At 40.5% G+C, this 21,314-nt stretch overlaps 1 protein-coding gene across 1 annotated transcript in view; it reads left to right on the plus strand.

The window, feature by feature from the left end:
* JAKMIP1 (janus kinase and microtubule interacting protein 1) overlaps positions 1–21,314 on the plus strand; it is an 86,064-nt gene that overhangs the window by 20,872 nt on the left and 43,878 nt on the right. The window contains exons 4-10 of the mRNA XM_030449674.1: positions 5,656–5,865; positions 6,524–6,643; positions 9,644–9,790; positions 10,812–10,952; positions 14,028–14,087; positions 19,563–19,691; positions 20,788–20,916. Coding sequence (XP_030305534.1) covers positions 5,656–5,865; positions 6,524–6,643; positions 9,644–9,790; positions 10,812–10,952; positions 14,028–14,087; positions 19,563–19,691; positions 20,788–20,916 — 936 coding nt within the window. The remainder of the gene's footprint in view (positions 1–5,655; positions 5,866–6,523; positions 6,644–9,643; positions 9,791–10,811; positions 10,953–14,027; positions 14,088–19,562; positions 19,692–20,787; positions 20,917–21,314) is intronic.

Below are 21,314 nucleotides of genomic sequence, written 5' to 3' on the forward strand. Positions count from 1 at the left end.
CAGCTTGAGTCCTGTGTCCAGTTCTGGGCCCCTCAGTTTAAGAAGGATGTAGAGGTCCTGGAACAGGTCCAAAGGAGGCAACCAGGCTGGTGAAGGGACTCGAGCACAGGCCCTACGAGGAGAGGCTGAGAGAGCTGGGGGTGTTCAGCCTGAAGAAGAGGAGGCTCAGGGGAGACCTCATTGCTGTCTACAACTACCTGAAAGGAGGCTGTAGCGAGGTGGGAACTGGACTCTTTTCACAGACGACCTTCAACAAGACAAGAGGACACAGTCTTAAGTTGTGCCAGGGGAGGTTTAGGTTAGATATTAGAAAGAATTTCTTCACAGAGAGGGTGATCAGGCTATGGAATGGACTGCCCGGTGAGGTGGTAGATTCTCCGTCCCTGGAGACATTTAAAAAAAGACTGGATGTGGCACTCAGTGCCATGGTCTAGCAACTGCTCCGGTGGGTCAAGGGTTGGACTAGATGATCTCTGAGGTCCCTTCCAACCTGACTAATTCTATGATTCTATGAAACCTCTTATAGGCATCTGGCATGGCAGATCCTGGAGCATTATTCCCTGGATCCTGGAGGCTTGAGGAGGACAGTGGGAAGAGATTTTATTTGTTCAGAGTCCAGTCATGAATTATCAGCTGAGAGATGATCCACCTTGCACTTTTATGATGTGCTTCCCATGTCTTAAATTCTCAGGGTTTTTTGTTCAGGAATCCTATTTGATCAGACAGCAGATTGTGATCTGAGCACTGGGATTTCTCTGAAGCACTGGCAGGTTTTTCGTGATTTCTTTTTGGGTTTTAGAGGTGTCGTGGAAAGAGGAGAGACACAAGAAGGCTTTGAGCAGGCTCAGACAGGGAACTAAATGGGTATTTGTGGAGTGTCCCTCCACGTAGGGAATGTGGCATGGGAGAAAACAGGAAAATGCATGGCAGAAAATTAAAGGATAAAAAAAAAGGAAAATTAGGGGACAGAACTTACCACCCTAACATGAGATGAGGGATTTAAAATCAGAATGGGTTGGGTTGGAAGGGACCTTAAAGCTCATCCAGTCCCAACCCTCTGCATGGACAGGGACACCTCCCACCAGCCCAGGTTGCTCCAAACTGAGTGGTGTCCAGGGAACATCTTTACCAGGGAGAGTGATTGGTGTTTATTGTAAAACACCAATTGGTGGTGGTGTTTATTGTAACAAGAAAAACAGTTTAGAGACTCCAGACATTAGAGTTTTGTGGGGAAAAAACCCCAAACAACCCCAAACAGCAGCATTCCCATTGGATATGAGCAAGCAGGAATGCATTTGAGGTCAGAATGTTAGAATGAGTAAGGCATGATACAAGAATTCAAGTAGATGTTTACCCATGTGTGTGGTTCTTGAGGCTGATAAGAAAAAAGAGTCTTTAGGTTTAATCAAATTGCACCAGGGAGAGAACAGAACTAATGATGGCAACTGCTCATATAAGTGATGAGGAGTTTGGGGGTGGCTCCTTAGTGATGTAAAACAGGCATTAAAAAGCATGAAAAAAAGACAGGAATGCTGTGGATTTCAAAGTAATAAATTCTGAGTGCTGTCTGAATGGATATTGTAGTAATAGATGGGATTAAACCTTTAAACTTGAGGGGATCACTAATTGTAATTTCACTTAATATCATAAAAGCCAGTGGTGTTCTGCTTGTTTGCAGTAGTCATAAATGGCAACTGGAAGAATATATCAGCATGTGGGTGTGTAGTGTGAATATATGTGTTTATAGATGTGTGTGCACACTGTGTATAAACACATGCACACATTTTATAGATAATTTTATATATAAAGAGAAAAAACTATTTATGGGAAGAGCAAACTTACATAGGTGGAAGACTTAAGCTTTTAAGCATACAAGTTTTTAAGTGCTGAAGGGCTTCTGAACCTGAAAGCTTGATTTTTTTTTATTAAATTAAATAAAATAGTTGGGGAAAAAATATTTAAAAGGTTACTTTTCTTTTTGACAGTGTGGGTTCCTAAATAAACTTGGCTCTGGCAGTGTTGCTTCCACAACAAGTATCTGATCAGAAGATATTAGGAAGAAATTCTTTATTTGAGAAAGCAGCCAGGCACAGGGAGGTGGTGGAGGCACCAACCCATGTAAATGAGGCCCTTCAGGACAGGCTTCAGTGGGCATGCTGGGGTTTTTCTGGGTTGATGACTTGATGCTCTTAAAGGTCTTTTCCAACTGTACCAATTCTGTAAGTGTATGAAAACACCAGATTAATCCAGTTTGATTTTCATTTCCCTAATGGAAGATGCTCCTCACTGAACCAGAGTGTAATTCTAGTTACATAAAGCTGGTTTCCTTTCTACTGCCAACCTTTTTTTGAATTTTTTTTCTTTTTTTTGTGTAACCAAGTTTGAGAAAAGAAACTCCAGGGGTACAGAACTGGCATGGACATTTCTGTGAGCTTTGACAATATATAAGATGAAGTTTTTTGGGAGCTGTCAGCTCCTTTCCCTACACTTGCACCTTTTCTTTCTTTGCCTCCCTGCCTTCTCTCCCATGTGAGGGATGTGGCAGCCCTGTAAAATACTTTCTGGGGTGTTTTTCCCTTCCCTGGAGTAATTTTTACTCTCTGCTAAAAAAGCAGACAGGGAAGATGGAGAAGTTTGCTCTTTAAGGATACAAGTCCAAAGAAAGATGGGGAATCTTTGGGTCAGGGATTGGGATAAATAGAACACCACTGGGACATTGGGTCAGTGCAGTCACATTGGAGAAATTAAGGAAAAGAGGAAAGAATTGTGTTTTACCCCAAACTACTGAAACAGAGCTTAAGGTAGAAGCATGACTGCTGCAGTTCTGTTTTCTTTATCAGTTTATAATGTTGGTTGCTTAGAAATTATTTCAGCAAGCTTCTGCTTATAAAAAAAAAAAGAGCTACTGCAGTCATCTGTGTATTTGGGTGTGTGCAGATGAGCACATGGGTAAGGGATTCTCTGCTGCCTACCTGTAACTTACCAAAATAAGCCCAAAATAAAAAAAAAACCATGTGCAGCCATTGCTGTTTTACTGTTTGGAATGATTATTGCAGGTTTTTCTATTTGACTGAAGCATGCTGTTTCTTCCTGCTTTTTTTCTGAAGGTTTTTCAGAAGCCCTTGTCCCAGATCCATGCTTTTTAAGGGCATTTCTTTCTCCTTGTGTGCTTTGCCCCATGGAAGGGGGTGTGAAGGCTGATGGCATGGGCAGGATTTCACTGGTCACATCTGTTTCAAACAATCTGTTCTGCAAGTGGTAATCCCTATGGAAATTACCCTTTTTTTTTTAATTCCAATCTATGTTGGAACTTTCACCCTTTAAATTGTGGGAGTATGAAGGGGATGAAACCTCCTGCAAGTGCCTCTGGAACCTTGGTGCTTCTTTGTTAAATGGACAAATTTCTCTCTGTTAGCTGGATGCTCAGGGTGACCACCTGTGTGACTCAAAGTGACACTTTGCCCAGAGGATTGAGTTACACCACATTTTTTCCTTCCAAGGGGTCCCTGCCAGATCAGTCTCCCTGCCAGAGAGCATTCAGTGAATGAGGCAGCTGCTTAATTTTTATCATTGCTGCTCACTGCACAGTCCCTCTGAACTCCTGCCTCTTGCAAATTCTTCCACTAATAAAACCTGCATTCTTTCCCTGCAAGTTCTTTTTGCATGCTTGAAAGCCTCAGAAACCTGAATTAAAATACTGCAAGTTATTATGCATCAAGAACCTATGTTCTTGGTGAGAAATTGAAACCAAGTGAGCTTTCCAAATCAGAAAAGAAATCTCCAGGAGAACCAATCTCCATCAGTTCCACTTGGAATTTAGGAGCAGATCAGCTTATTCACTTTAAATCTCACCTTTTTGGCTTTAAGCAGGACATGACTTGACTCAGGGTCCTGTACACCAACTAATTTCATGGGCTTTGGAGGCTGTGAAAGGCAGAAACCTGGAAGAAGTAAATTGTAGCTGATCAGGTAATCTGATTGAATCATAGAATCCTAGAACTGGCTGGGTTGGAAGGGACCTCAGAGATCATCAAGTCCAACCCTTGATCCACTCCCGCTGCAGTTCCCAGCCCATGGCACTCAGTGCCACATCCAGGCTCTTTTGAAAGATCTCCAGACATGGAGAATCCACTCCTTCCCTGGGCAGCCCATTCCAATGCCTGATCACCCTCTCCAGAAAGAAATCCTTTCTCATCTCCAACCTAAACCTCCCCTGGCACAACTTGAGACCCTGCCCTCTTGTCTTGCTGAGAGTTGCCTGGGAAAAGAGCCCAACCCCCCCCTGGCTCCAACCTCCTTTCAGGGAGTTGGAGAGAGTGATGAGGTCTCCCCTGAGCCTCCTCTTCTCCAGCCTCAACACCCCCAGCTCCCTCAAGGGTCTGTGCTCGTGTCCCTTCACCAGCCTGGTTGCCCTCCTTTGGACCTGCTCCAGGACCTTGATATCCTTCCTAAACTGAGGGGCCCAGAACTGGACACAGTATCCCTTTCCTCCAGCCAACTGCATTGTGTTAATCCTGCACTCAGACTTAACTACAAATTGCTTATAACTTTTTTTCTTTATTAATTTTTCTTGATGTCACAACACAAAGCAGTTGTAGGGATGTAGGGCTATAATAAGCAACAAATTTATAATTTCACAAGCTCATTATTTGGTTTTATTTTTTCAAAGAAGACTCTAGTACTCTTATTTCTAAAATTCCCTGGGTTTCTGTTGGCCAAGAAAGCCATTGAGCAAACTAAAGGAGACACAGTGTAGTTCTAATAAACATATTTTTAATGGTTTTAAGATTCTTCTTAAGAAATCTGTTTCTATAGCAACTAATGCAGCTTGTCACTTCCTTTAGGACTGGGAAATAGTACCGAAGTGAATTTAACACTGATGCTGTGAGGGATAAATCCTCTGAGAGCTGCAGTAGATCCCTGCTAGCAGTTTGCTTTATTTGGTGTGGAGATGAATGAACAACAGAGCTCAGTAACCAGAGATTCTGCTCAAGAACTGTTTCTCCCTGCCCTTCATCCAAATGCTCTGGGTGTCTTTGCTTTCCTTTTGCACAAAGATCACTTTTTCTTTTGAATCCTGTAGCAAGGGCACATAAAATTATAGGTATGCTGGAGGCCTGAAGTTTTAATGTGTGCACATTTATATGCTGCTAAATCTTAAATGTCTGTGAAGAGATTCACCACGTTTGGTTTTGGGTTTTTTTTCCACTAATAAAGAGAGAACATGGGGCCAACACGTTGGCTCAAGCTTTGAAACAAAACTTGGGGGAGTTTTAAAGGGTGTGTTGTCCTCTCTTGTACTTGCCCTGTGTTTCTTGTCTGAAGGGAGGGTTTTTTTGGCTTCCAGAGGTGTGGATCCTCAGATGGAAGTGGCTGATGTCAGTGGCTACGTGTTCCCTTTCAGTCTGGGTTTGTATCTATTTTTGAGTTGAGACTGCATTGAGCAAACCCATGGTCCAAGTGAAAGCTGAAACTTTCTTAAGGGGAACAGAACAGGCTTCAGAGGAGATTTATCTTCTTTTTGGCAACCACAGTTTAGCTGCTGGTGTGATCCTGAGAGAAACAGATCTGGGGGTTTGGGAAGTTTGTGGATATGGATGCAAGGACCACATGGAGATGCTACAGAAACTTCCTTCTTGCTTGCTTTCTTTCCAGATGGATGAGATAAAAGGCAAAGACAGAGTGATTCTAGCTCTGGAGAAAGACCTTGGTGTCCAGGCAGGCCACACACAGAAACTGCTCCTTCAGAAAGAAGCTTTGGATGAACAACTTGTCCAAGTGAAGGAGGCAGAACGCTACCACAGCAGTCCCAAGAGGGAGCTTCCTGCAGGCTTGGGGGATATCTCTGAGCTCATGGGGAGCCCGGTAAGAAAATTAACCTTTTCTTCAGGTTTGCAACACAGGTTAATTGCTGCCTGGGTGCTCACATTGATTTTGGGGTTATTTTCTACTCCTGGAAGGAGTAATTCCCAGTAAATGGCCGTGCACGGGACTGTGCTGTTCCACTAGTGCTTTAGCAACACTCTTGGGTTTCAAAATGTTGGCAAATCTGTAGATATGGAACTTTTTGGATTCCCATTGTTGAACTTCAGCTGTAAAACCCATTATTTTCTTAGTTATTTATTTCATAACTTCAGGAATTATTTCACCCAGCTGCAAAGAGATACCACGCTTCTCAAAAAGTGTACCCTGTGATTGTATACTGTGTCCTATGCACATTTTTTTCACTTTTAGAGGAGAAACTTGGTGAGAATTAACCACTAGTAGGTGAACTATTATTCATCTAGCTTTTTGTTTTTAAAGGTGTCAAACTTTTACAGACCTTTCCCAAGTAGACACCTTTCTTGCAATGTAGCATCTCCCAAGGATCTGCAGTGTTTCAGTTAAATAAGTTTCCCAGACAGTGCAGAGTCTGTTTTAAATTGCCACAACCCACTTCCTAAACTGAGGTATTAAATTTATGTCTAGTAAACTATATTTTTTAAAAGATAATTTTATATATCTCTGTATTTTTGATGTCAAGGAGCAGCATTTGGATGAACGAGATGTGCGGAGATTTCAGCTAAAAATCGGTGAGCTGAATGCTGTGATAAGGAAGCTGGAAGACAGAAACACTCTCCTAGCAGATGAAAGAAATGAACTGGTAAATTAATTAGTAGTAACACAGATGGTGACTGGGAGGGCATCTCTTTTGGTAAAAGATTTATTGATGCAGAGTCAGCGTTATAAATAATTTACAAACCAGTCCTGGTTGGCCTCGGTCAATTGTATCTGAATATAACAGAGATTTCTGTGGGAATTTATTTGTGACCATAAAAGACAGACTATAAAACTTGGTAAATTTATTTTGGCATTATTCTAATCAAGCTGGCTGGTCTCTTACCCGTGGCACTATGTAATTTGTAGTGTAAGATATACATAATCTATGAACTTTTAATTACTGCATTAATCTTTTTGAAACACGATGTTGGTTTTGTTGCATCCTTATGCTAGCTAGGAGTTAAAGCAGCTTTCTCCTGTTGGAAATGAAAACGCTGCCACTTCTCAAGGGAAATCTCTTAAGTAGGTGAAATTATCCTTGGAGAGTGAAAGTAACTTACAAAAGAAAAGATAGGAGCAGAATTTTAAGAATGAATTTTCTCCTGCTTCATTGCTTGCATGGAGATGAAGGGGAGAACTCCCATTGACTGCAATTTTAATAACAGGAATTTCTTACACACATCCTCTCACAATGCCCTCTGCTGCCAGAGGAAAAGATTTTCCATTCTAATCAGATGGCCCTTTTTCCCTCACAACTGTAAAACAGTTTTTCTGGGGATGTTATTGCTGTTGTATTGCTGGTCCTGTAGGTGGGTGAAGCATTGGCATCTTCCTCCTTGCTTTTCCAGGCTTGAGGTTGCATGCTTCATGCTCTTCAGGTTGCAATATGAAGGCTTTGTTTTATGATAAAAGGACTTAATTTAGTTGTGGCATCTCAGTCATTATCAGAAGAGCTATGGTTTGAAATTTTCTTGCCCAACATCTTGGCTGAATCTGGGTTAGTGAAGTCAATTGAACAATGCTGGACTAAATGATGAGCTGAGGACTTCATTATGTCTTTTTCTTTAGACTTTTCCTCTTAAAAAGAGCTCTATAGTCTAAACTGGCCTTTTATAAGAAAAAAAATGATTTCTCATTAGCAATTTAAGTTTCTTGGGTTCACTGGTTTTCCTATTTTGCCTGATTTCTTGTTTTTTTCCCCTGCTTTTACTGCTACAGTTGTTTTTCTCTGCTATTTACTCTTCAGAGCATCTTGCCTTTTTTCAAGATTACATTACATCAAGACAAGATAATCCAGAACTAATATTTTCTGTGGACATCAGTCATTCAAAACATCCTTGAAGGATGCTGAAGTGCTGCAGCATCTGTCCTTCAGTGTTCCTCTGGATGGAGGACATGGATGACTCAGTCCAGTGCTCTTCCTGATGCTTGACCTAGAGGCATAAGAAATCAATCTTGGAAAAGATATGGGGAAAGTTTTGGCATATGATGAGATACTGGGTTTATGTGATGATGATGATACTGGTTTATATGATGAGATTACTGAGTGGGTTTATGTAATATTATCTGTAAACTTGTATGAATAAGCACTTTGAAAAACAATTTGCTCTTGAGAATGCAACAGCAAACCACATAATCAGTGAAATTATCTCAGCAGTAGGAAGATTATATTTTTCTCATTTCCTGTTAAAACTCAGTGGGTTGAAAAAAATATGGTTTTCCTTTTTTTTTTTTTTTTTAACAAACAAATCAAGGATTAATGAAGTTAAAAGAGTGAAATACTGAATATCCCCAATCCAAGGAAGGGCAGTAATTTGTTTCACATAATCATCTAACATCATAAAGCTACAGGAACACAACTGAGCAGCTTGAAAATGTCAGCAGAATGCTGAGATTGAGTCTGTGCCCTCTGGCTGACTTTCTCCTTGCTCTCATTACACAATGGGCACAGGGGTTTCAAAGTAGAAGGAGTTTACTCCTACTGAGACCCAGATGCTCACAAGACACAACCAGGTTGGTTTATCAAGAATTTTAGTTCATCACAAGTGTATCCCCTAGAGAAAAAACCCAGTGGCCAATTTTTTTTTTCTTTATTTAGAGTGTGCAGAAATGCTATTTCCTGTTTCTTTGGACTCCTTGTCAGGGTTTAACACTGGCCCAGCAATTAAACCGAGTACCAGAGGCTCTCTATTAATGTCTCTCTCCTCCTTGATAATGAAAGGAGAGAGAATAAGGGAGAGAGACTGATGGGTTGGAAACTAAACTACACAACTTTAATGAAACAGTAATGATAAATAGGAGAAATTACTAAATCTATACAAATATACAGGAAAATGGAAACCACATTCCTCCCCCCTCTCCCCCAATAACTCTCACATCACCACCGAGGCTGCAGGGCAGCCCTGGGAAAGTCCAGGCTGGAATCCTGGAGTCGGCAGCAGTTGGGAGCTGGAGGCAGGAACACACAGATATGGGCTGGGATGGATCAGGAGCACAAGCAGAGGAAGGGATGGAATCCTCCCAGGATGCCAGGTGAAGGAAGGGAAGCAGGAAATCAGGAAATCCCGAAGTCTGGAAATCTGGAAATCCGGAAGAGATCTGGCTCGGCCCTCGTGATGCCTCAAATTTATCCTGAGTATGAGGTGTATGGGATGGAATCCTCTGTTTGGTCAATTCTGGCATCTCTCTTGTCTGTTCCTCCCCAAAGGAGGCTGCAGGTGGGACCTCTTTATCCTTCTGGAGGGTAAAAGTTTTCCTCAGAGCTGAGCAGTGTCCTTGGCTCTGCACACCAGGCTCTAGCAGTAACTCTAAACATCAAGTGTTATCAGTCCTAGAAGCACACACTGTCTGAGAAACTTGCTGTTCATTTCAGCAAGTGCAGCTACTTACAAGAGACTTAGCTAAAAGTAAAAGTACAAAACAGAAAATCACCTTTATCCTGGCCCAAACCAGGACACTCCTGTAGTTCTTAGTTCAGGAGTAGTCTGTATCTGATGAATTAAATTTTCTGAATGAAGGAAAAATGCAAGGGAAAACTCAAGGGTTTCTTCCTCCTACAGGTATAAAGTAAAGCCCAGGTAACTTTGTTCCTTTACCTTTGCAGCTGAAACGTTCTCGGGAGACAGAAAGTCAGCTGAAGCCTTTGGTAGAAAAAAACAGGAGGATGAGCAAAAAAAATGATGACATGTTACAAAGTATTCAGAGGATGGAAGAGAAAATAAAAAATCTATCAAGGGAAAATGTAGAATTGGTAAGTAATCATCTCTGGCATCGTGTTAGAACTCATTGCACACAATTGCTTGTGAGGTAGAAGTGCTTATGAGGCTTTCACTCCAATTCAGACATTTCAGGAGCTTTTAATTCAGCCAGTGCAAGAAGTGAATGTTCATACTCTCAATTCAGAGTGGCATCTGCTTTGTGTGTGTCAATTCATGCTGGTTTTTGTCCCAGACTAGGGGTTGTTTTTTGGGTTTTTTTTTGGTCTAAGATATTTTCCATGGGATATTAACCCTGAGGCATACAGAATGTCAATGTGTAATATTTTTCATGTTGAAGGAAGCCTTGTATTGGACTGATGAGTCCAGTGAGTTCTTGATTACTACTTCATAGAAGCCTTATTTATATTGGACTGATGAGTCCAATGAATTCTTGATTATGACTTCATAGAAACCTTATTTATATTGGACTGATGAGTTCAATGAGTTCTTGTTTATGACTTCATAGAAGCCTTATTTATATTGGACTGATGAGTCCAATGAGTTCTTGATTATGACTTCATAGAAGCCTTGTTTATATTGGACTGATGAGTCCAATGAATTCTTGATTATGACTTCATAGAAGCCTTAGTTATATAGGACTGATGAGTCCAATGAATTCTTGATTATGACTTCATAGATACCTTATTTATATTGGACTGATGAGTTCAATGAGTTCTTGTTTATGACTTCATAGAAGCTTTATTTATATTGGACTGATGAGTCCAATGAATTCTTGATTATGACTTCATAGATACCTTATTTATATTGGACTGATGAGTTCAATGAGTTCTTGATTATGACTTCATAGAAGCCTTGTTTATATTGGAGTGATGAGTCCAGTGAATTCTTGATTATGACTTCATAGAAACCTTATTTATATTGGACTGATGAGTCCAGTGAATTCTTGATTACTACTTCTTCATGAGAATTTTCCTTCCGTTCTGGGAAGACACTTTAAAATGCTCTTTATGTTTTACAGTTTTGGGTTTTTTTTTTATTTTAATTTTTCTGTAGAAAGAGAAGTTATCTGCCCAACCAGCCCTGAAGAGGCACACGTCCTTGAATGATCTCAGCAGCACACGGGAGGAGCAAGAAATTGAATTCCTTCGACTGCAAGTCAAGGAGCAGCAGCATGTTATTGATGATCTGACAGTGGTAATGCTTCTGACTGGTGTAAACACCTGCATGCACACACGTCTGTAGGCATTGTAGCCATTTCAGAGCAGTGTTTTAACTCCAGTTGTTGTAGTGGTACAGGAATAGTTCTTTGGCATCCAAGGGTTCTTGGGATTTCTCGGGTCGCCAACAAATTGCTGCAGAATGTGTGTGGATCTCTGGATTTTAAAACATTTGCCTCTTATGGATTTAAAAAGTGGATTGGTGCATCCCTGGTGCTTGTAAAATTGGCTGTCAGCAGCTGAGGAACTTGGAGGAAAGGACATTTTTTTTTTCAAAATTGAATGGCTGAAAGGTGTTGGATAGAGACCCCGGTGCAAATCAAACCCCTCTCTTGAGCTTAAAGTTCTTCTAAAGCAAAAGGAATGTGGAGGCTGACATTCCTTCCACCTAACTAAGCATCTCTAACTCAGCTGGCAACACACTGGCTGTCTTTAGAACAAATGGAGAGAAATATCCATGCATCATCCCAACAAAGGTAGCAGCATAGAAGACCCCTTCTGATGCTCATAGATATTTGCACCGACTGATCAGGATGTTTCTGAGTTGTCTTGGAGCTGCCTGGAGCTATTTAGTGCAACATGTGATGCCCTCTTCTGGTACTGTCAAATGTTTTATTATCTCTGAGTCCTCTGGCCTTCTGGAGCAGGAGGTGGAACTCAGGCAGAGTGTCCCAGAGCATCTCAAATGGCCCTGCTGACTGCTGTGAAGTGATAAAACAAATCTAAGTTCATTCTGTCCAAATAAAAATTAAACAGTTGGAATCAACATTGAAATAAAAAAAAGAACCCAAAAGATGAAACAACATTTTATCACTCTGCCTGGAACATTGTCTGTATTCTAGGCAGTTCTTCTGAGATTTTGACCTAGGTTTTCCCTTGGAATCAGTGCTAAAAATTGAGGTCTGGATGCATTCTCCAGTGTCACAAGCAGCAGGATGTTACTCAGACACTGGGAGGTAGGGGCTGATTCACAGAGCAGTGATGCTTCACCTTCCAAATAGGCAGAGACTGTGATGTGATATCTGCCATATACTCAGAATTTAATAAAACCTCTTCTTTCAGTATAAAGTGGGTGTAAAAGGATTCTCTTTTTTTACTGTCTCAATGAGTAATCGGAGGAAATTCATTGTATCCAGACTTTGGTCAATTAATATTTACTTGTGTTTAGTGTGAAAGTAAAATAAATATTGAAAAATATGGCTTCATTTTTGCTCTGTCTCCTAATTCCAGATACTTTGTCACTGTCAGAAATAAGTGAAATTGTGAACCAGGGTACTGCTTTGGTTGGCAGTCCAAACAAAGTGATGCTTCACCTCCTGTTTGGATGCAGTGGATCTCTGCACTTCCCTTGTGTTTTACAGCTCCCTTTTCTGGCTCAAACCACACCTTTACAGGATAAAAATGGTTCATAATTCTCAAGAATAAACCCCATGTCACATACCTGATTAATGGAAAAATCAGCTTACCTGCAGCTGAGCCCAGTGTGATACAGAGAAAGGATGGCAGGCAATAGGGTTGTCTGAGTAGATCAGAGGTGTTGTTTTCAGGGTGTCTTTCATGCTGTTAAAACCATATAAATTTCAGTTCTACAGCAGTGGTTTTCTGGCCAGTTTTTATAGGGAAAGCTGTCCAGATGCTGGTAGTTCAGCAAAGGGTGTTTTGTGATTGGGATTATGGCTCTGGTAGGTTGGTGGATCATCAAGACAGTAAATTATCTTACAAAGAAGAATAGAAATTGGAAGAAATAGGGGATTTTCAGTGATTTTTCATTCTTCACTGAAATAAGAGGAAAGAAAAGGGTGAGAAGACTGGCCAGGTTCTCTAAATGTTTGGGTACCTGCTTCAGATGCAGGAGAGCCAGGTTTAAGTAGGGACCATTCCTTCAGTGGGTGCCTGAGGAGGGAGGATGATTCTTCAACACTAAAATTCAACTTTGAGTTTTCAGCTTGAGCTTCCTAGAGAATTATCCTGCAGGTTGAAATCCCTGCTCCTTTGTACCTCAGCAATCATCATTTTTTCCTTATTCTGGAAAAATACCCCATGTGTTAAAGGTGCTATATCATTTATTGTGATTTTCTGAATTATTTCTTATTTTCCAAAACTGTTCCTGGAATGAAGTCCTGACAAAGATGATTTTTTTTTTAATTGCCATTTCCATTGGGAGCTTCCTCTGTGTCCAGTTTCAGAACAGAATATGAAGCAAATAACTGAAAATAATACCATGCAGTGAGCAATAACTGATGAAGAAGCATCAGGAGCTGCTTTCATTCTTTTAAAAGAGAGGTGTTGCTAACAGTGATGCAGAGAGAAGGAAAGAATCAGAAAAAACAGGCAAGGAGGAGGCAGATCACCTGCTTTATGTGTTGTTTTTTTTTGCTGGTCCTCTCCTGTATTATGCCTGCTCTTTCTTGTCTTATCCTTTAGAATTCAAGGCAGTATTTTTGGGCTTTAATTTTCCTAAATCATGCATTTTCCCAGTTCTCATATTGTGGTATATTTAATTATGACCAAGGTCACAGGAGAGAAAAGGCAGTGACAAAGCTGATAAAGTGAAAGGAATGCTTTTGGATTTGAGAATTTTTCCTGCAGGGCCACATCATGTGTAACACTGCAGAATATCAGAATTTATGCCTGATAAAATGACTTCTAACTACTAAGCCTGGACTCATTTTTTTGGCTACCAACCTGCTTCTTCAGGATGGTTAAACATTGGAGTGTGAGAACTTGGAATTCTGTTTCCATAGTGAGCTTTTAAAAGGGTCAAAAGAACTGTCAGAAATCTGTGCCCAGTGTTTCACAAACCCTTTTCTTGCCAGCTTCTCATCAAGGGTGTAAAATGAATGGCTGAAAGTTTGTTGGCTACAGGACTAAAGCTGCAGTGCAGAGGGATGTTAGACCAAGATGGCATTATTCAGAAATATAAAGGCCTTATCTTTGAGTTAATTTTAATATAGGCTTTAAGAAAAGCTGAGTGATATTTCTTTGTGCTAGTTGCATACAGATACATATCTATAAAAGAAACCCATACCAAAGTATTCTTCTTTTCTTCCAGGAAAGGGAACGGTTATTACGGTCTAAAAAACAGAGGAGGAAAAGTCTGAAGCCTCCAAAGGTGAGCACACTTTTGATTTTTCCATACATTTTGGTTGTTGTCAACAGTGTCACCAGTATTGCCTGAAATTACAGCTCCACTTGGTAAAATTTTATGGAGTTCTCCTGGTTTTCCTACAGAGTACTTAAGGTTTTCTTAGGATAATTCAAGAGCTGCAAGTTTTACACTCTGCACAAGTGTGGGGGCTTTGGGTTCTGTTTTAAATAAGCACTATAATTAAACTTTTAGCCTATTCAGGTGGCTTGAGGTCCAAATGATGTAATTTGGACTGACTGCCATTCCTGTCCCCTGGGAAAGGAGCTGGAGGTGCAGTGGGGCTTTACAACCTCTGTGGGATCTTCAGGAGTGCAAAGGCTCTGTCCTCAGGTTCTGTCAGCTCATTTTCTCTGAAGTGAAGGTGCCTGAGGTAATGGATGTGTGCCATTTGATTTCTTAGGAAAAAGCTGGACCAATGCTCAGTCCTTTTAAAGAAAATCCACTCTCTAAAACACTTGCACCAAGTTACTGCTTAATCCCAACTGAAAACTCCAACTGATGCTAGGGATGCTATTGAAGTGATAGTTCTTAAATAATAAGATTATAAATATTTTTCTGTAGTAACTGCTTTGTTTTAGGATGCCAAGAGAAGAATTTAGATTGCAGAAACCTGAGTGGACCTTTAGTGTTGATTGTAACACGAGTAATTAATTTTTGTTGAATAATGTTTTTCAAACAGCAGCACCCAGGAGTGTTTGAAGGGGAGGGAAGTGGGCTAAGTAGGGAAAAAATGGAAGTGAAGACTGGAAAGCTGGGTGTAATCATCTCAAATTGATGATTATAATGATCATAAAAAATCTCTTGGGTAGTTTGAGGAGCATTCTTGCAGAAATGGGTTGTTGTAGGCCGTGTGTTCTGCTGAGTGTATTCCCAGTGACCTCCAGGTGGTGCTTTGTTACTGCTCTGAGTTCTGTGATGCCCCTGCTCAGAAATCTCTCTCCTTGCTCATTTCTTTGTTATGCTCCAAATGATTTGTCTTCTATAGGAGAAGGAAGAAAAATTGAGAAGCACCAACAAATCCTGCATACAAATGGGAGGCTGTTAGGTACCAAATATATACACAGTAACCTTGAGCTGTTCTTTCTTCTGCTATAGCTGAAAGTTTGGGTGTTAAGAGCTAATTTAGAAACAGGATATCAAGTGAAATATATTTATGTACCTAATGATGTAATTTTTGAAGCCTCTTCTCTCTCTGATTTGGCTCTAAGAGCATCAGTTCAGCTGAGAAGCTGTTGAAAATACCAAGGGAATTTTATTTATTTTTTTTTGCCTTGAGATCTCTGTGTTACTTCTGGAGCTCTGTAGGTGCCCTGGGTTACTGTTGCTAGCATAGCTTTGTCCTGAGCATCCTTTCCATTACCCAGGGCATAGCAGTCCTTAGAACAAGGCTGGCAATGGGTTTGGGGTGCCCTGGGAAAGGAGCTGGAGGTGCAGTGGGGCTTTACAACCTCTGTGAGATCTTCAGTAGTGCAAAGGCTCTGTCCTCAGGCTCTGTCAGCTCATTTTCTCTGAAGTGAAGGTGCCTGAGCTGATGGATGTGTGCCATTTGATTTCTTAGGAAAAGATACACCAGGGGTGAACCTTCTGCTGTTCACAGCATCCTTTTTTTCAAGTATTTTTTCTTTTTTTTCCCCCCTTCAGTTGTGAAATTACCCAAAAAAGAGTATTTTTTCTTTTCTTTCGACACACAGAGTGGAGTTACTGGGTTACTGTTGCTAGCATAGCTTTGCCCTGAGCATCATTTTAATTACCCAGGGCATCGGAGTCCTGAGAACAGGGCTGGCAATGGGTTTGGGGTGCCCTGGGAAAGGAGCTGGAGGTGCATTGGGGCTTTACAACCTCTGTGGGATCTTCAGGAGTGCAAAGGCTCTGTCCTCAGGCTCTGTCAGCTCATTTTCTCTGATGTAAAGGTGCCTGAGCTGTTGATTTCTTAGGAAGAAGCTGTACCAGAGGTGAATCTGTTGCTGATCACAGCATCCTTTTTTCAAGTATTGTTTTTTTTTTTATTTTTTCCCCTTCAGTTTCCACAGTGAAATTACCCAGCAAAGAGTATTTTTTCTTTTCTTTTGACACACAGAGTGGAGTTACTGGGTTACTGTTGCTAGCATAGCTTTGCTCTGAGCATCCTTTCATTACCCAGGGCATCAGAGTCCTGAGAACTCCTGTGGGGTTTGGGGTGCCCTGGGAAAGGAGCTGGAGGTGCATTGGGGCTTTACAACCTCTGTGAGATCTTCAGGAGTGCAAAGGCTCTGTCCTCAGGCTCTGTCAGCTCATTTTCTCTGAAGTGAAGGTGCCTAAACTGTTGATTTCTTAGGAAGAAGCTTTACCAGAGGTGAATCTGTTGCTGATCACAGCATCCTTTTTTCAAGTATTTTTTTCTTTTTATTTTTTTTTCCCCCTTCAGTTTCCACAGTGAAATTACCCAGCAAAGAGTATTTTTTCTTTCTTTTGACACACAGAGTGGAGTTACAGTCATTCTTTACTTGATGGCATCCTGCATTTGAGAAGAAGTTGCCCAGTGTGTTGGGAAGCTGCAGGACCCTGTGGATTTGTTTCTTGAAATAACTAAGCTGCTTTTGTGAGAGCAGAAAGCCTGCACACTGCTCCAATGTTCATTTTCCTTGTTTTATATTTTTCTTTCTTTATCTGCCTCTGTGCTTTGGTGTGCCTGTATTTTTCTGGCTGCCAAGAAGTGACATATAAGCAGGAAGGTAAGAAGTGACTGATTAGCTCAGCTGATTGCATTGCCAGGAAATTCATCTGGAATCATTTTCATCATCAAGGGCTTGAAAATGAGAGCTCTAAATGTGGAGAATGCTTTAGCAACAGCAAAATCAGATTATTTATACATTGATATATTTAATCCAAGCCATTAAAACATGAGGGCATACTGAAATTTGCATATAATAGGGTCTCTGTGTCACTATTGATTGATAATATTCTAAATTTGGTGCTTACTAACCACCAGGCTTGAGTAGAATTGTTAATACTTGAGTTCTGAAGGCATTAGGAATGATTTTACTTTTAAACTATTTGAAAACATTGATGTAAGTCCTGCTAGAGGCATGGCAGTGATCAGTGGAAATCAGAATTTCAGTCAGATTCTTTCATCAGTTTACAGGATTGTTTAATCAGTTTTAAAGTTAAGATTTAGTGGTTAATACACAAATGAATCTAAATGCATCCTTAAGTTAATTGAGAGTGTTCCCATTATTAAGAAAAGTTTGAAGCTGGACTGAAAATAATGTATAGCTACAAAACCCCATGGAATCTCCCTGGGACTTTGTGTTCTATTTATTCCTAATTACTTATGACAGTGATCAACAAACTTTGTATGAATCCAGGGCCTTTTTTTCCCCTTTTTCTGTTTTGTTCTGGCTTTGCTGTGGATAACTTTATGGTCAAAGAGCTTATCTCTCTTTCTGTGGAAATTAACTCCTCCACAAGATGATAAATGAACAGAAAGGAGTAATTAATTTCAGGACAATTTACCACAGTGTTTCTGAAATAAGCAACTGATGGTCAGTATCTTCTCAGTTATTCAATAAGTATAAAAAAAATTCAGCCATCTAATTTTCCTTGTATTTATTCATAATAACATGGATTGTAAGGAATTCTTTCAAAAAGCATCTGAGGAAGGACTGAGGACATCACAGACTTTTTACAAGGGCTTAGAGTGAGGAGAGGAAACAGCTTTAAAGGGGAAGATTTAAGGAAGAGGGGAGATTTAAGTTAGAAATTAAGGCTAAATTCTTCCCTGGGAAGGTGATGAGACACTGGAACATTTTTCCCAGAGAAGTTGTGGCTGCTCAGTCCTCTGGCAGTGTCCAAGTCCAGGTTGGATGGGGCTTGGAGCAACCTGAGCTGGTGGGAGGTGTCCCTGCCCATGCAGGGGGTTGGGACTGGATGAGCTTTAAGGTCCCTTCCAACCCAAACCATTCTATGATTCTAGGATTTAAAATAAAATAAAAAAAATAAAAAATTGAGATTTAAAATAAAATTTTAAAAAATTAAAAATAATTATGCCTTTTGTTCATAAATCCAAATACTGTAGGGAGTCTGAATAGGATTTGACAGTTCTTGGCTTTCAGCTTTTCTTGAAGTGCTGGATGGTTGTCCCTAAGCATAGGGTTGGGTTTGTTTTTTTTTTGGAAAAGTTATTGTATTAGAGCAAACCTTGAGAAAATTAAGAATGCTGGTATTGAAAAAAATAAATGAAAAGCAACTGTCAGGGTTTAACACTGGCCCGGCAATTAAACCGAATAACAGACGCTCTCTATTAATCTCTCTCTCTCCTTGATAGAGAAAGGAGAGAGAATAAGGGAGAGAGACTGATGGGTTGGAAACTAAACTACACAACTTTAATGAAACAGTAATGATAAATAGGAGAAATTACTAAATATATGCAAATATACAGGAAAATGGAAACCACATTCCTCCCCCCTTTTCCCCAATAACTCTCACGTCACCACCGAGGCTGCAGGGCAGCCCTGGGAAAGTCCAGGCTGGAATCCTGGAGTCGGCAGCAGTTGGGAGCTGGAGGCAGGAACACACAGATATGGGCTGGGATGGATCAGGAGCACAAGCAGAGGAAGGGATGGAATCCTTCCAGGATGCCGGGTGAAGGAAGGGAAGCAGGAAAACAGGAAAAGATCCGGAAAAGATCTGGCTCGGCCCTTGTGATGCCTCAAATTTATCCTGAGTATGAGGTGTATGGGATGGAATCCTCTGGTCAATTCTGGCATCTATCTTGTCTGTTCCTCCCCAAAGGAGGGCTGAGGTGGGACCTCTTTGTCCTCCTGGATGGTAAAATGTTTTCCTCAGAGCTGAGCAGTGTCCTTGGCTCTGCACACCAGGCTCTAGCAGTAACTCTAAACATCAAGTGTTATCAGTCCTAGAAGCACACACTGTCTGAGAAACTTAGCTAAAAGCAAAAGTACAAGACAGAAAATCACCTTTATCCTGGCCCAAACCAGGACAGCAACATTTTATACTTTTAAGTCATGTTTTGCAAAATAGAGGTGATAATTTGGCCTCTTTTTAATCTTTTTAATAGTGGGAATGATGATATTTTTTCCATGTTCTGCAGGGAATGTATTTCTTTTGCTTACACATCTTAGATGCTGTGTTGCACTGAGTTCCTTTCTTCTGAACAGCTCTTGCATTCATCTGCTGTGAATCTTGCCAGATCTGTATGATTTTAGTAATTAGCTCTGAAACTTTTATTTCTTATATTGGAAATGTGCAGTTCAGTTCCTAGAGGGTCTTATAAAAAGGTGGAAAAGTGGTTCATTTAATCAAAGAAAAAGGTTTTCTATAGGAACCTTTCTTCTTCCTAAACACTGAACTAATGGTCAGGGAAGCCCTTGGCTGCTGCTTCCTGGCTCGTTGGGATTTTCCAAAGGATTTGCTAGTAACTAAGGAAACCTAACTTTGCAGAGGCATGTTGTGGAGACATTTTTTGGATTTGATGAAGAGTCTCTTGATTCAGAAACATCATCTGTAACTTCATATAACACAGATAAAACAGACAGGACACCAGCAACACCAGAAGAAGATTTGGAAGATGTAAGTAGGAGCTGATTTGTTCTCGAGTTGTATAAAAATTAACATACAGAATAAATGGGTTTTTTTCAGCTCTTCTGCCCCAGGAACTATGAAAGGTTTGGCAGAGATTTGCTTTGTTGTGTTTCAAATCCATTAACCCATACACTGTCATTTCAGTAGAATTAATAAGATAATATTCTGCTTGCCCCTTGGCAGATGGGGGGCTGAGAAAATTGTTTTTCTCAAACCATTTCTTACTACTCAAAAGCAAAGAACAGGCACGTTGCTTTGCCAGAAGTCAAGAGTTACAATAGTTTGCCTTTCAACCTTATTTATTTGACTGCTTTCATCCAACCAGGGTTTTTTTTCCTGTACTTTGTCTACTCCTTGAGGCTTAAATGATCATAGGTAGTAAATACCCCTGACATGTTTTATCTCAGCTCCATGATAAACTGTGCAGCAGTTTATGAGATTGCAGGGCTGAGGACAAAGGATGAATTAGAGGATGCTCTTTTTCATCTATTTCCTCTTCACCAACTTGTGCCTGAGTCACAAGAAGCTTCTTTTTTTTTTTCTTTCTCCATTTAATATCTAGTAATACTGTAATCTCTTCTCCTTGGAGCTTGAGTTCCTTGGAGCAAAAAAGTAATGAAAGGGAAGGACATTTCTTGCCTTCAGCAGTATAGGAAAGGCCTTGGTGTCAGTTGCACAGAATTCAAAGAAAATGAAGACATTAAAAGGGCTTCAGGTTAAAATAAATGTAATAAAACCCCAACATCTTCTGGCTTTTGAAGTATAACTCTAGTTAGTTATATAATTATATAGTTAGTTAGTTAGTGGACTTGCATGAGAAATGGGATGAACCCCTTTGAAGCCCCTGTGGCTCTGGGGTTGCAGAAGGAATCAGTGCACAGAACTCTTCCCCTTTTTGGTGTCTCCCCATTTCTGCTCATTTCCATGTCCAGTTTCCTCCCATTTCCACTGATTTTAGTATTTTAAACTTTTAAACTTTGATGCTTGGTACGAGTCGATGTGTTTGTGAGTCTGTCTGTAAAAACAAACCCATAATCATCTTTATTTACACAAAATCACTTTTTTTTTCCTCCTTTTCATCAAGAGCACAACTAAAGAAGAAGCTGAACTAAGGTTCTGCCAGCTCACAAGAGAGTACCAAGCTTTGCAAAGAGCTTATGCACTGCTTCAGGAACAAGTTGGTGGCACCCTGGATGCAGAGAGAGAAGCAAGGGTAATTTTTTTTAACTCAAATTTCTTTTGACTCTGAAATCACTGAAAAAGCTGAAAACAAATGGACTAGCAGGAGATGTCTTTGCAGTGAAATGCAAAGCATGGGGGTTTTGAGGAGTGGAGGCACTCAGTGCCATGGTCTAGCAACCGCAATGGTGGTAAAAGGGTTGGACTCGATGATCTCTGAGGTCCCTTCCAACCCAGCCAATTCTATGATTCTAGGATTAGTAAAGTGATAACAGATTTGTCTGGTGCAATCAGAACCAAGAAATTAGGCTTTATGCATGAATTATATACCAAAGATTTGGGGAGTAAAAGAGTTTTGTGGAGAATTCTATCCAAACTGAACCTGCATTTTGGATAGGGACATGATGGATTTCAAATGAATTGGAAAATAAG

The sequence above is a fragment of the Calypte anna genome, chromosome 4A (assembly GCF_003957555.1).
Source record: "Calypte anna isolate BGI_N300 chromosome 4A, bCalAnn1_v1.p, whole genome shotgun sequence".
In the NCBI taxonomy this organism is placed as follows: Eukaryota; Metazoa; Chordata; class Aves; order Apodiformes; family Trochilidae; genus Calypte; species Calypte anna.